Consider the following 15,875-nt stretch of genomic DNA (forward strand, 5'->3'; position numbering starts at 1 on the left):
TTGCAAAAAAAATGTGGTTGAAAATGACACATTTGGGCACTGATAAATGCCTAAATCGGAACGCAGTGGCTGTATAGTAACATGCTATACTGTATGTGACGTCAGAGCTCTGGCTCTGCGTTTCAGAGTGCTGCATGGGTTTTAACTGACAGCCGTTCTAAACTTGAGGACCTCGCGTGACAAGAAGATGCCCCTATCCCTCCCGCTAATTGGACAACTTGTTGTCTGAGTGAGGGAAATGCTGTAAATTAATGTATTTTGACATATGAGACATTGAGGATTATAATAAATACTGCTTTGATTTCATAAAAGCAAGCCAAACACCAAATGTACACTTTACATTTCCATATCATAAAACTCATGTCATATACACCATCAACGTTTATGATCACTATGTTTTATGTACAGTTACAAGATGACATGGCATCCGACCCTGGGTTATTCTGAACAGAATGAGTCTATGACAAACATAGGCAATTGAATGCACACATGACTATGTACACCAAAATTATAATCCATTTCCCTCAATTGCAATGTCAAAACCTAACACTGTAATATCGTGTTTTGTAACTGTTGGCAATTAGAACAAGCTTTCAAATGATGCTACCTGTCCCAGATTGGAGCATTTTTGGATTGCATAAACAACAAAAATAATTGTGTGATGGTGTGGATGCAGGGTTGTGTTCCAAACAAAACAACTACAAGTGTACTTGCTCTAGTGTCACGATCGTCGTATGGAGTAGACCAAAGCCCAGCATGGTGTGAATCAATTCTTTTTTATTGAAGGAAGAACACTTAAACCAAAGAAACGCTATGCCAACGAGTGCATACACATGCAACTACACATAGACAATAACCCACGAACCACAATACAAAACAGGCTACCTAAATATGGTTCCCAATCAGAGACAACGACAAACACCTGCCACTGATTGAGAACCATATCAGGCCAAAACACATAGAAACAGACTAACTAGACATGCAACATAGAATGCCCACTCATCACACCCAGACCAAACAAAACATAGAAACAAACAACTCAAATAATGGTCAGAGTGTGACATCTAGTTCCTCAATGGCACAGCTAGGAGAGCTAAACTAAAAGGCACCTTGTAGTTGAATCCTCTTCTTTGAGTCATAAAAGTGCATTGAAATGACTTAGGAACTGTGCACAATTTGGAGTTGTGTGGCCACTTGGAGACACCAGCTAGTCCTCTCACTGAAACCCTTGTAATTTATTTGTCTTATGTGTCACCTACCCCACATTTTCCAGGTATATTCTTATCATGTTACTGAATGTATCCACAAATGCGTTGAAAAGTACAGTAACTGTAAAATGCAAACGAAATCATCAGTGTAATGTTTGGATTCATTCTTGAGTCAGGTGAACTGTTGTGTCCTTACCATTGAGTGGCTACTGCCAACACACTGTCAATGACACTGACTCTACTCCAGCCACTTTAATCATGGGAATTGATGGGAAATGATGTAAATATATCACTAGCCACTTTAAACAATGCTACCTTATATAATGTTACTTACCCTACATTGTTCATCTCATATGCATACGTTGATACTGTACTCTATATCATCGACTGCATCCTTATGTAATACATGTATCACTAGCCACTTTAACTATGCCACTTGGTTTACATACTTATCTCATATGTATATACTGTACTCGATATCATCTACTGTATCTTGCCTATGCTGCTCTGTACCATCACTCATTCATATATCCTTATGTACATATTCTTTATCCCCTTACACTGTGTATGACAGTAGTTTTTTTTGGAATTGTTAGTTAGATTACTTGCTCGTTATTACTGCATTGTCGGAACTAGAAGCACAAGCATTTCGCTACACTCGCATTAACATCTGCTAACCATGTGTATGTGTGACAAATAACATTTGATTTGATTTGACCTTTGGTCTAATAATTTTCCCATAATCTCCAAACTATTCCCTTTCAATTGCTACCATGGTTGTGCAAATGCTTTTGATATTTTTTCTGTAAGAAACATTTAAATTTAGCACTATCCATGCAGGTTAATTCCCACGAGTGTAAATGGTTAAAGAAAATACTTAACAGACACAGGTAAATGCAGTATTGGAGGACAAATGGATAGTACCGCTACAGGTTAATGGGACATGAATTTAAACTAGATACTGGGGCAAAAGCAAACTTAATCAATGCCATCAAAGCAATGACAGAAATGCTACAGATACACAAAAAGACAGTGCCAATGAAAGCATGTAATGGATAGACCATTGACACAAAAGGAATATGCTGACGGTTATTAAAGGGAGAGTACACCGTGTCATCTTTGTTGTTGTTCAAGATGGACACAATTCTCTGCTAAGAGACAAACATTACATCACTGGGGGCGAACTCCCTGCCATCCAGACCTCTAAATTAGGCAGTGTCAGAGGAAGGCCTGAAAAACTCCAGCCACTCAAGCCATAGACTGTTCACTCTGCTATTGTCCAGAAAATGGTACTGGAGCATCAGCTCTCAGACCAACAGGCTCCCAAGCCGTAAGACTGCTAAATAGCCTGATAATTGTTAATTAATGGTTACCCGGACTATCTATGACAACACAAACACACATACTCACACACACACAAACACAAACATACTGACACAACACACACACTTTCACACTAATCATATGCTGGTGTTACTCAGTTCTTTATTTTATTGTTATTATTTTCTATCCTGAGGCCTAGTCACTTTAATCTTCCTTCATGTACATATCTACCTCAAATACCCCATACACCTGCACATTGATCTGTTACTGGTGCTTGTATTATTTTTTTACTCTGCATCATTAGCAAGGGCTCATAAGCAAGCATTTAATGGTTAGGGTCTACACCCGTTGTATTCAGCGCATGTGACAAATAAAAGTAGATTTTATTGCTAGTTATTGCTAGTTTGACCACCAGAGGGCATCTTTGAGAATGTGTATTTGTATAATACTAATTGTAGAATTAGTATTCCGTAATGGCATTACATAGAATTTAAAACCTTTTTTGTAATAACATAGTATATGGGATTGATTTGAAGAAATTTGGCTTAATTAATTTGATTAATATTATGGTGTTTCCAATCAGAGAAAAATTGTCGGTTTGTAAATTCAGACCGTTTCGCTCTCGGAGCGCACACTGGACGTTTGGGCCGAGGAGTAGGGTTGATTTGAATGTTCTGGCCTTACAACGGCAGTCAAGCACCCATGCTAACGTTGGCTAGCTACTTCCAGACACAAATGAGACCACTGACCATATTACTCACCCTAGCAGAGCTGGTAAGGTTGTTGTTTTGAAGTAATGACGAAAAAACAGGCCTTTTTGTTTTGCATTTTTCACCCTGCCAGCTCCTATTCATTTTATTGAGCACCGTGGCACCAACTCGCCTTCCGAACGTTCTATTCCCAGCTTATTGTTCCACGTCACAATGCCTGCTTCGCTATTGTTGGCAATGAGACCTGCTCATGTTGTTTTATATTTGAAATGTAAACAACAAAATGTATACAACAAAAATAATATTGGAACTCTGCGGTTTCCTATGGGGGAAATTATAGGCATGTCTGTCTATTTCGCCAAATGTCTCGCAATGTGTATATTTAGATTTCTTTCAAGTCGGGTGTAAAATGGCTACCTAGTTAGCGGAGTGCGCACTACTAGCGTTTCAATCGCTGACGTCACTCGCTCTGAGACCTGGAAGTAGTTGTTCCCCTTGCTCTGCCAGGGCTATGGCTTTTGTGGAGCAATGGGTAACGATGCTTCAAGGGTGGCTGTTGTCTATGTGTGCAGAGGGTCCCCGGTTTGAGCCCAGGTAGGGCAGAGGGACAGAAGCTAAAACTGTTACGCAGGCACCATTTTAAATCAGGAGAATCTCCTCTTTGTAATTATGTAAGTCTGGGCAGCGAGCTCGTTTGTCATCGATCGCTAGACCAGAAATATACGTTTTTACTTTTCCCTACTTTTTCCATTACGCTCAGTTGACACCATCAAGGTGCAGATGTTTACATCCTACACAAGTTGTTTTTTTCCAGTTTCGTCCGAACAGATTGTAGTGGTAAAATAAAAAGGGATACATTTTTTATGGAATTCTAAGCATCACTCCAGTCAAATCAGGCTCTGCGAATGCTCGATTCCATTCATTTGCCATGGGCTCGTGCTAGTGTTCCAGTTTAGCCAACAAACAAACCGTTTTTCAGTCTTGGGTGAATTTTGTCTCATTCTATTGTCCAACCTACAGGTAGCCAGAGCAAATTTACGAAAGCTCCCGCATGTCCATTGAGAAAGCACAACGACTACACCATTTAGCTAAGCTAAGAATGACGAGAATAATCAAGTCAATAAACATTGTGTAGTTAGATAACCTATAGTTAATATACTGGCAAGTTTGATGTGTAACTTCTAACGTTAGGTAGCTAAGCTAACATACCGGTATATACTGCTGTAATGATATGCTATGTGGTTCGTAAGGACAGTGTAGCTAACAAATTGTCAGCCAACATAACGTGTAAAGGTAACTTATTTGAAAATTCATTACTTTATTACATCGAGATGCATGCTACCCCTTGGTCGTTAGGGCAAATCTGGTCTGTGATAGGAGGGATTTTCACGCCTAGCTAGGCTATTAGACTATTCTTTAGTGAAGGTTGAATAGTCTATTGTTCCACGATGAGCCCTCCTCCCCAACTTGCAACCAATTGCTGTTCCTATCTCATTCCTTTCGCTCTTCCATGCATCATCATTCTACTCCTGAGTGGCTCGCTTGTGGGCGTGTCCTGGAAGGATATGGCAGCATTTTTGGTTCTGTGTCAAGAATTCTGCATGAAGTAACACTTTTGTATGAAGTTGTGGTTATTCACAGGCAACTTGTTGTATGCTATGGAGGTACATTTGTGATATTTGTCGATAAAACCTTTTTTATTTTCTATCAAAAATAATTGTTCTGAATGCAACTTTATTCCAACACAAAGGAAGTCAAAGCGGACACCTACGAAGATGGCATCTCAGGTAAGCAGCACTGGGCTGTAATTGACGTATCCTACAAATGACATCTGCTGCTTTGGATTGAATGTTCATATCTCAGTTATTGTTTTCATGTCTATAAAAAATAATCTACTTTCTTTACTTTCAGAGAGCGAGCTGACAAAGGGGTTGAAAATGTAGATATTAACAGATGTTCACTGTCCAAGGAACAGGCCGTGGAAGCTTTATTGCAGGCAAAAGTGTCCATAACCAGAGGTAATTAAACTGTTCTGTGTTCTTTTTTTCCATCTCTGCCTGTCTTGTTGTACATGGAACCTGTCTCACATGCATTTAATAAAATAATTCTTCAGATGCCAACTACTAATTTTCAGATTTACACCACATAAATACAGCTGTTTTCACTGGACTATCTGTTGCTGCCAAGTCATGATTTCCCTGGGGGTTAGACTTGCAATGACCAAGTGGTGAGACACATAGCACTCTATATTTAAATGTTTCAGGTACACTCTGATAGGTCTTTGCGTCACATACAGTATCTTCTATTGACAATATCTTCTATTGTTTGTCCTCATGTGTCTGTATTTCAGCATAAAGTACTCTGTAGCCACTTAGTGTGGACACCAGCTGAGACCACACACACACAATAACAGTCTCTCTTCTTCACTTCATCCCTCTCCCCCTTCTCCCTAAATCCTCTGGGTTATATCATCTGTTTTGGTGAACCCCTCCGGCATCTGAACTGGCTGACACGGAGGGCACAGCATGATCATAGGTGAGATGTCTCTTGGTCGGGTCAAGAGGAAGTATTATTAAAGAGATGCTTTACATTGAATAGTAGTAGTAATCCATGAGGTAATGATCCACGGTCAGTTTTGCATTTCACCTCCTGATTTAAGATTACAATTCTAATGCATTTATGTGTTTAGAACACCTGGATAATGAACTTCTTTCAATGAAGCGTTTCACATTCTCCACTGGTTGAAATTAAGTATCTAATTGAAATACTATCCTGTGTCCTCAGATTAATGCAGACGAAGGGAGTTAGATATGCATTGTTTTTTTGGTATTTATGAATTACAAATCAATCATGTTTCTAGTCTATTGCATAGTTACAATGTGTAATCATTGATGTCCCAGGAGCAGGAGTGGTAAACACTGTTGAAGTGTATAATTGTAATACATACATGCAGACACAGCATCATTCAAATAATGGAGTTTGATATGACTGAAAAAGAATGTCTCAGAGATTCATACCTGAACCGTACCTTTATTTGAGAAGGAAGAGTGCATGATCAGTGAATACATTAAATGTACAGGCTACAATGTGGGAATCTCATGCGTTGTAATAACTAGAGAATGAATATATAATTTGTGTTGTTTAATGTTTTAGGAACTCTATTCTTTACATCCACTGTTTCTCAAGACAACAGCCTGGTTTTCTCAGGAGTTCCTAAAACATTAAACACAAATTATTCATTTCATTAATTAACTATCTTAACACTAGCTAGCTGGCTAATGTTAGCTAGTCAGATAACTTGGATAATTTGCGATTTCCGTAAATTAACTTTGACAAAAAAATATGCAAAAACGTTTGTCTCTACATTAACAAACATATTCCTCTCAATTGTAATTTTTTAGCTTGACTCGTTTTGACGTTATAATAACTTACATCTGGTTCCACCTTAATGTTTTGTCAGCCATCTTTGTTGAAGAACGCCACAAGGCAAGGGTAGCTCACATCAAAATTCATCATTGGAACCACTCGATATGATTGGTCATATAAAAACATTGGGTCCCAAAATAATGAGTGCTCTAACTCCCTCTTGTGGTGGTCTGGAGCAATGAAGCCGTGACGCTGGGTACCTCTAAGTCCTGTGGTGCAAGCTCACAACTTTTAAAGGAGGAACCAATGTTCAAGACCCAGCTTAAGGATGACGCACAGCCCGTGGTTCATGCTCCATGGAGAGTACCAGCACTCCTGCTTGTGCACCTTAAGAGTTGGACAAGATGTCAGCAATGGATTTTTCCCCCAAAGTCGAGGGACTTTGTAAAGAAAAATAATGGTGAACTAAGAATATGTATGGATACTAAGGACTTGAATGCAACATAAAACGAGAACACGACAGATCCTAAAACTAGAAGAAATCGCAAATTAGATGTCAAGAGCAAACTTCTTCACAAAGCTCGAGGCTTTACGCAGCTGACGTGTGATGGGTGGGTGTTGTATGGGCTAAGGAGAGAGGATGCAGGGTGGTTGGGAGGGGAAGTGAAGGGGCAGGGGACTCATTTGGGTGCCATTTTGGGAAGGTGGTGGGTGGACTTTCTTTTCCTTCTTATTTTTTATTGCTTGAGGTCTGTGATCTTTCCAATTTGATTGATGTCCGTTGTTTTCATATACAGTATGTAAAAAATGAAGCCCACATCTTTGTACAATTATTTGATTGAATCAATGCTCCAACAAAACATTTTTTTTAAATGCTGCCATTTGTGACTCGTTTCGGGAAACTAGGCATATGTCGTGGTTCACTACTTCACAGGAGCGCCATTTGATCGTAATCTTTATTTCTTTATCAAAATGTGTTTTTTTGGCAGAAATGCCTTCTGGAACGTGAGCTTTCCTGTGCCTTTAATAACAAACTTGTATGTCATCTGTAAATACGAATTAAATTGTTAAATTATGAGCCTATTTGGTTTAGCCACAGAGTTTAGAAATCAGTGGAATTAGAGTATGATAGCTAAGGATGGAGAAAAATCTGGCGTTTGATTGCAAATATGCAGACAGAGTCGAAAAGAGAAAACACAGGCTGTTGTATAAAACACCTTTCTCTGGATTATATCTTCAAACTAAGGGAAAACCATGGCATCAATGACAGCGAGCTAACATTGAACCTGGTTAGGTAGCTACCTGCAGATTCATGCAAGGTAGTAAAGTTATGAGTTGGGATTATGTTTCATTGTTTAGCTATCTAGCTACATTTCTAAACAAAAGACTTCACTATGCAAGACACTATTTCAATAGAATGTTTATTATGTCACTGCGACAAATGTCAATAGACCTAGCTGCTAAATTCGCTCTGGCTATCTACTCCAATTTCAGAGCAGTCTCATCTGAGTGTGGCAGAGCACAGAATAACTGACAAATTGTTTAGCTATCTAGCTACATTTCTAAACAAAAGACTTCACTATGCAAGACACTATTTCAATAGAATGTTTATTATGTCACTGCGACAAATGTCAATAGACCTAGCTGCTAAATTGCTCTGGCTATCTACTCCAATTTCAGAACAGTCTCATCTGAGTGTGGCAGAGCACAGAATAACTGACAGCCTAACCTGCTGCTGTTGCTCAACACCCGTTGAATATGGCCGGTGTCAGTAAACATTGGCAAAAAAGCTTAATAAAATTGTTGCCAGCAGTACAGTTGAAGTCACCAATGCTCTGGATAACATAAACACAGCCTAACCAGCTCTGCAAGGGTGAGGAAAATGGTCAGAGTGAGCTGTTATCTCATTTGTGTCTGGAAGTAGCAAGCAAGATAGCCAACGTTAGCCAGTTAGCTTGGGTCAAGGACTGCTGTTGTTAGGTCAGAACGCTGGGATCAACCCTACTTTTCGTGTGCGCTCTGAACGCTTCGAAAGCGAAATGTTTACGAACGTCGAGAGCACACTGGCACTCCAGATTAAATTTACGAACGCACCCGTAGTATAAACCAGCCTTTAGTCTTGAAATATTTGGTTGTTTAGTACATAGTGTCACATGTGAACCTTAAAGATATGGGTGGTGCTAAAGCTAAAAGGGGTGTGAACGATGGTGTAGACAAAGAAGAGCTCTCCAGTTGGTACCAAAATATTTGAGGCCCACTTTCTCAGATGTGAGGTTACAAGATTATCAACTTTCAAAGCAGAATGACTTTCCCATTGTTCCTCAACTGTAGTGTATGATATGACATTTTTAGCTCTTAGCTCTACTTTTATCCAATGTAAAAAACACTATTTCAAATTATGCTACATAAGACCGAATTGAGCCGGTCAGCCACATTTGGGATCAAATTGGCCTGAGAACTTCTTTCAAGCGATCAAATCAAATTGTATTGGTCACATACACGTTTATCAGATGTTATTGCGGCTGTAGCAAAATGCTTGAGTTTCCAGCTCCAAGAGTGCAGTAATATCTAACAATTTCACAACAATACACACATATCTAAATAAAGGAATGGAAATAAGACTAAGATAGAGTACAATAAATAGAATACAGAATATACTCATGACATGAGTAATAAAATCAAATTGTATTGGTCACATACACATGGTTAGCAGATGTTATTGCGAATGCAGTGAAATGCTTATGTTTCTAGTTCCGACAAGTGCAGCAATATCAATAAGTAATCTAACAATTCCACAATTAGACCTACAGTTGAAGTCGGAAATTTACATACACTTAGGTTGGAGTCATTAAAACTCACTTTTCAACCACTCCACAAATGTATTGTTAGCAAACTATAGTTCTGGCAAGTCGGATTAGGACATCTACTTTGTGCATGACACAAGTCATTTTTCCAACAATTGTTTAGACAGAATATTTCACTAATCGTTCACTGTATCACAATTCTAGTGGGTCAAATATTTACATACACTATGTTGACTGTGCATTTAAACAACTTGTAAAATTCCCAAAAAAGAATGTCATGGCTTTTGAAGCTTCTGAATTCTATGGCACGTTATTTAAATGTCAGCCATTGTTGCCATTAATGCTTCTTAGTGCTAGTTTGGCCACCAGAGGGCATCTTTGAGAAGTGTATGACTTTTTAAAATATTGGCTGTACTAGAGAATTTAAGTAAGAACATAGTATATATTTTAAGAAATTTTGCTTAATTAATTTGATTAATATTATGTTGTTTCTGTTCCAAGAACAATGAAAACGAAACACAGGATTTCCATTAGGAAAATATGGTGCTGTACAATGTGACCTGTCGGGAGAAGGCTACAGTACTAAAAGCAAAATTATCCTAACATTTCCACAACCTAATTGTAGTCCAACCAATACCCAAACAGAGATACAGTGAAAATAAAAATCTAATTATCAAGACCAGTCCCCATGCTTGTCTCAGAGCAGCGCAAAACGGTGCTGAAATAGTTGACCACACGCGGGTAGGTTATTGCTTCAAATCTTATTGCTTCTATCATCAGTATGCTATAAATGCCACAAATAATTGAACACACACACAATTCTTAAAACTCTGAGAAGTGTAATAGGAGGTGATCTGCACTGCATATTAAACTGACATTCATATTGCTATATTCCACGTGTTACTGAGTGTGTTTCGATATTCTCTCTCACACACACACACACACGCGCGCACGCACACGCACATGCTGTCTTGACCTCTGAATGTTGACTATGAAAAGCCAACTGGCATTTACTCCAAAGGTGCTGACCAATTGCACCCTCTATAACCACTGTTTATATTATTTGACCCTACTAGTCATCTATGAATGCTTGAAAAATGATCTAGCCTTTATGGCCATGTAGTCTTATAATCTCCATCCAGTTTGGATTTAAGTATAACTTTTGTATGACTGACGCCTTTAGTGAGAGGTCTAATGCTTTCAAATTTAATCCTTTCTGCCCTCCGATTTCATATTCATTATATAAGTAGGCCCATATGCGCCTTGATATTGGAGACTGAAAGTCCCAGTTCTGTGAGAGTGGGCTTCTGCGGAGGCTAACTAGCCATGTCTACGCTCCCAGCGTGGGTAGGAGGGCTGTGTAGACAATCGGTGACTTGAAAAGAATAACCGCGTGGTCCTACTTGAATTCACCTTCTTAGATAATAATCAATGCTACGGTTGAGTACTGTAAGAGGTTCCTTTGTCCTCTTCGTCAACCTTGTTGTCACGACTTCCACCGAAGGTGGCTCCCCTGCCTATTCGGGCGGCGCTCGGCGGTCGTTGTCGCAGGTCTACTAGCTGCCACCGATCCCCTTTTCCTTTTCTGTTTGTAATGTCTTATTGGTTGCACCTGTTTCTTGTTTGAGTTTTGGTTCAGGATTATTTAAGCCTGTTGGGCCCGCCTGCTTTTGTGCAGGCTTGTTTTCTGTTAGGCTAGGTTGGCTGTGTGACACTTGTGTCGCATTTCGGGGTCACAACAAGTCGTAGATCTCAGCTGCGGCACGTGGTCAACTTAGTCTGATATGTAAACTCTTAACTCACGTGTTTTATACCCTAGGGTAGAAAGGGTCAATTCAGTCTTTATGACGCGCTCTCTTGGTTCACTGGGGCATAGCTAGTTATGAGGCAAGGTATCACCATTTACTATGATCTCTTTAGACAACTAAAATCAAAACCTCATCATCACAAAAACATTCTCTTTCATCTGGATATTTTCTACACAACGCACAGTATGCATTCATCACATGTACATTATGAACTCAAGTTACAATGTTTTCGTTACAACATCCTCATTTAACTTTTAATAACCTCATAAAATATACATACATTTTTATATTCCATCCATCCTGATTCCCATCCATTCGGATGATGAAATATGTTGTCCCAAAGTCCATTTCTTTGATGTTCTATTAGTTTTGGGCTGTAAACTCTCTCACATTAGAGACCAAAGATAATTTACAATGGGCGTGAACCCCCCCATCAATCCCTTTATACCTCTCCCCTTCTGCAGTAGGGAGGAGAGGTATTTTGGGGGATATTGTTGTGGGATATTCACACCTACAGTAGCCAGGCTATTAAACTAATGGAAGGATGGAAGGATAACAGATCGGCTCTCGGAACTCATTAACACTTGCCACAATAAGTGGCACATTCCTCCGGACAGAGCTGGTGTAACTAAGTCAGGTTTGTAGGCCTCCTTGCTCACACACTTTTTCAGTTCCGCCCACACATTTTCTATAGGATTGAGGTCAGGGCTTTGTGATGGCCACTCCAATACCTTGACTTTGTTATCCTTAAGCCATTTTGCCACAACTTTGGAAGTATGCTTGCGGTCATTGTTCATTTGGAAGACCCATTTGCGACCAAGCTTTAACTTCCTGACTGATATCTTGACATGGTGCTTCAATATATCCACATAATTTCTGTGTCTCATGATGCCATCTATTTTGTGAAGTGCACCAGTCCCTTCTGCAGCAAAGCACCCCAACAACATGATGCTGCCAATACTTAACTCAGAGCCAGTACTCAACTTTTTCGACCCGATAAAAATAACAAAGATATCAAAAGACATGAAAAATGGAAAAATGCATGGAAAAATGGCCTCGTCTTGGTTCCACTACAAGTGGAAGGAGAAGATTGAAAGCCAGTAGTCTATGCTTTGAGAACAATGAAACTGAGTGTCATTACACCCAGGTAGAAAAGGAATGTCTAGGCATGGCGAATGGATGTGACAAGTTCCAGAGTTTTGTCTACAGCTTACCTACCTTCACAGCTAACACAGAGCATAAGCCATTATTGATAGTCATCATCAAAATAACCTAAACGAGATGTCGCCTAATACACAAGAACTCATGATGAAACACCCGCAGTGAGCACAGTGAGTAATGTGATCACTACAGATAATTATATTGATGTTCATGTGAATATGATGGCTGATTCTCTTCCTGTGTCAGACTCTAAATCAAAACAGAGTACAGACGAGAGCAAAAGACACAATGCTGCAGACAGTCAACGCAAACATACATCATAGCTGGCCCATAGGTTTGTGTTCACAATACTACCAGGTCAGGTCAGAACTCGGTGTTGTAAACAGACTGCTGCTCAGACAAGAGAAAATACAGATGTTGTGACAGGAAATGCTCGAAAGGGATACACTAGGGCCACCTCAGAATCAAAAAAATGCAAAAGGAGAGCAAGGGATACAGTCTACTGACCTGAAAGAAACATTGAGAGAATGATAGGGAAATGTGAAACCTGTCAGAAACATTACTACAAGGAAGTGAAATATGATACTCGCCAACCTTCCAAAAGCTCCATAGCAAAAGGTTGGTACAGATCTTTTTCAGCTGAATGGCAAAGATTACCTGCCGGTGATTGACTACTATTGTAACTATCCTGAGATGACAATGCTCTCAAAGCACAGCAGCAAGCAACGTCATAACACACGTCCACTATCAGAGCCAGTGTAGCCTATAGTGTAGCCTATCATGTGGATCATCATGTGCTTGCTATACGTAATGGAAAAGGAGTCGTCAGCACATAGTCAAAGGGCAATGAGATTAACATTGATAGTGTAACATGAAGCTAGGGCTGTATGTCCAAGATAGTATATTTACATATAGGGAACGCTAACTGACAATTATTAATTTAATGACAGTTTCTTGTCCAAGGCTTGCTTACTTATTAATTCACTGTCCCACAGGCTACTTACAGTATGTTTATTGTGGTTAAGAATAATGTAAATGTAAGGAAGGCTTGATTTTCTATAGATATGTAAATTCCATTATAATTTGGTAGAAGCCATAGAGACAAACAGTACTGCAAGCCTAGCTTACCTTTGGGTCCTGTCTTCTCTGCTTTCTTCACACTGGGCATTGCCTCAGGCTTTGCTTTCTCCTCGGCCTGCTCCTCTTTCTTTTCCGTCTTGTCCTCCAATTTCTTATTTTCTACCTCTTTCATGGATTGTGCATCCCTCATCGCTGTAAGTAAAGACATGATCCTGTGAACAAATGCCTCCTTCTCTTCATGTAAAATTAGAGCACAATTCCTGTTTGGTGGTTTCCTGGACACAGATTAAGCCTAGTCCTGGCCTAAAAAGCAAACTCAATGACAAATCTACCTTTTTAGTCCAGGAAACCACCCCACAATGTTCACAGATACAGTAGGTTTTTACTTCATATGCCAGCCAGGGAATTAGGAAATTAAGTTTGGGTTTATTTTGGGGTATTATTGAATTACAAATTACATCAGTACATCAATCCCTCCCAACTGTAAAAAAGGATGTAGATAGATTCGAATTGAAATTAAAAAGAAAAAAACATGATTTACCTTTAAGGACCACTTCTACCTCTTCTACTACTTCTTCTCTTGCTTGCCTCTCCTTGGATTGTCTGAGAACTATCACACAAAGAAATACGACATTTTGCAATTGTTCCTATAAAATGAAAGGTAGTGCATTTACAGTGATGGTAATTAGGTAGTTGTGACAGTTAAAGCATGCATTAGTTATTAAAAAAAATGTAATAGCATATTTAGCAGGTGATATGGTTGGGTGGTGGTAACATGGTGTCATGGTTTTGTGTGACGAGACCGTTTAAAAAAAATATTGTACTTAAATATTGCAATTTTCCCATCATGCAGAACAACTGCACGTCATTTTCTGGTTGTAAACTGGTTTTCTGTAGAAAAATGTAAAGATGTAAATTTGATTATTATATTAGGAAAGACATCATATTTTGGTTCTTATCTAGTCAGATAGTATTATTTATCTGGTAACTAAGAAGGCCTTAACAAAACCAGTATATAACCTGACCATGACATCATTTGAAAAGTAACTTTAGAACCTACACTGAGTGTACAAAACATTCAGTTTTGGGTAGTACACTATTCTTGATACTGTTGAGCATGAAAAACCCAGCAGCATTGCAGTTCTTGACACAAATCAGTGCTGCTGGCACCTACTACCCATTCAAAGGCACTTAAATATTTTGTCTTGCCTATTCACCCTCTGAATGGCACACATACACAATCCATGTCTCAATTGTCTTAAGAGATGGAGATACGGCGTTGGACCATTTAGAGGATTTCACCCGCCGCTTCCGGGCAGTCTTCGACCACCCGCCCAAGGGTAGAGCTCTTTCATCTGAGGCAGGGGACAAGGAGCACCCAGGAGTTTACTATGGACTTTCGGACCCTGGCCGCCGGCGCAGGATGGAACGACAGGGCCCTGATCGACCACTATCACTGCAGTTTGTGCGAGGACGTCCATCGGGAGTTGGCCTGCAGGGACACCAACCTCACCTTCAACCATCTGGTGGAGCTGTCCATTTGGCTGGATAACCTGCTGGCCACCCGCAAATGTCCAGACAGGGGTCTGTCCGTTCCATCCCCCAGCACCACAGCTCCGATGCCCATGGACCTGGGAGGTGCTGCGCTCAGGGAGACCGGAGGAGGAACAGTCTCGTGCACCATCTGTGGCCGCAGAGGTTACACTGCCAGTCGGTGTTGGGTTGGTTCCTCTGGGGGTCGAGGCAGCAGGCAGGGCACTCTGGCGTCACTCCAGGTGAGAAGGCACCATTCTCACCCAGATCCCTCTGTTGCACGCATGTTTTTGTTTGTTACTTTTCCTGAGTTTTCCCCGCATTCCCAGCTTAAGGCGCTCGTCGATTCAGGCGCAGCTGGGAATTTTATAGACAGATCATTCGCCCACAGTTTAGGGATCCCCATCGTTCCAGTGGCTATGCCCTTCCCAGTTCATGCCTTAGACAGTCGACCATTAGGGTCAGGGTTGATTAGAAGGCCACCGGAGTCACCATCCCAGGAGTCACGTGTATCCCCTGTCACAGGGAGAGACGGTGGCTATGGAAACATATGTCTCTGAATCCCTGTGTCAGGGATACATTCTGTCCTCCACTTCACCCGCCTCCTCAAATTTCTTTTTTGTGAAGAAGAAAGAGGGAGGTCTGCGCCTGTGTATTGACTATCGAGGCCTAAACAGATCACTGTGAGGTACAGTTACCTCTTATCGACACTGCGATTGAGTCAATGCATGGGGCGCGCTTCTTCACCAAACTAGATCTCAGGAGAGCTTACAACCTGGTGCATATCCGGGAGGGAGACGAGTGGAAGATGGCGCTCAGTACGACCTCAGAGCATTAAGGAGTACCTCGTCATGCTGTACAGATATATTAATGCTCCATCAG

The 15,875-nt window shown here is 40.3% G+C and overlaps 1 protein-coding gene across 1 annotated transcript in view; it reads right to left on the bottom strand.

Annotated features, from left to right (window-relative positions):
- si:ch211-266g18.10 (titin) overlaps positions 1–15,875 on the bottom strand; it is a 156,254-nt gene that overhangs the window by 104,702 nt on the left and 35,677 nt on the right. The window contains exons 14-15 of the mRNA XM_042330732.1: positions 14,002–14,070; positions 13,509–13,652 (exon numbers count right to left, since the gene is read on the bottom strand). Of these exons, the coding sequence (XP_042186666.1) occupies positions 13,509–13,652; positions 14,002–14,070 (213 nt within the window). The remainder of the gene's footprint in view (positions 1–13,508; positions 13,653–14,001; positions 14,071–15,875) is intronic.

Source organism: Oncorhynchus tshawytscha, linkage group LG12 (assembly GCF_018296145.1).
Source record: "Oncorhynchus tshawytscha isolate Ot180627B linkage group LG12, Otsh_v2.0, whole genome shotgun sequence".
Classification (NCBI taxonomy): domain Eukaryota; kingdom Metazoa; phylum Chordata; class Actinopteri; order Salmoniformes; family Salmonidae; genus Oncorhynchus; species Oncorhynchus tshawytscha.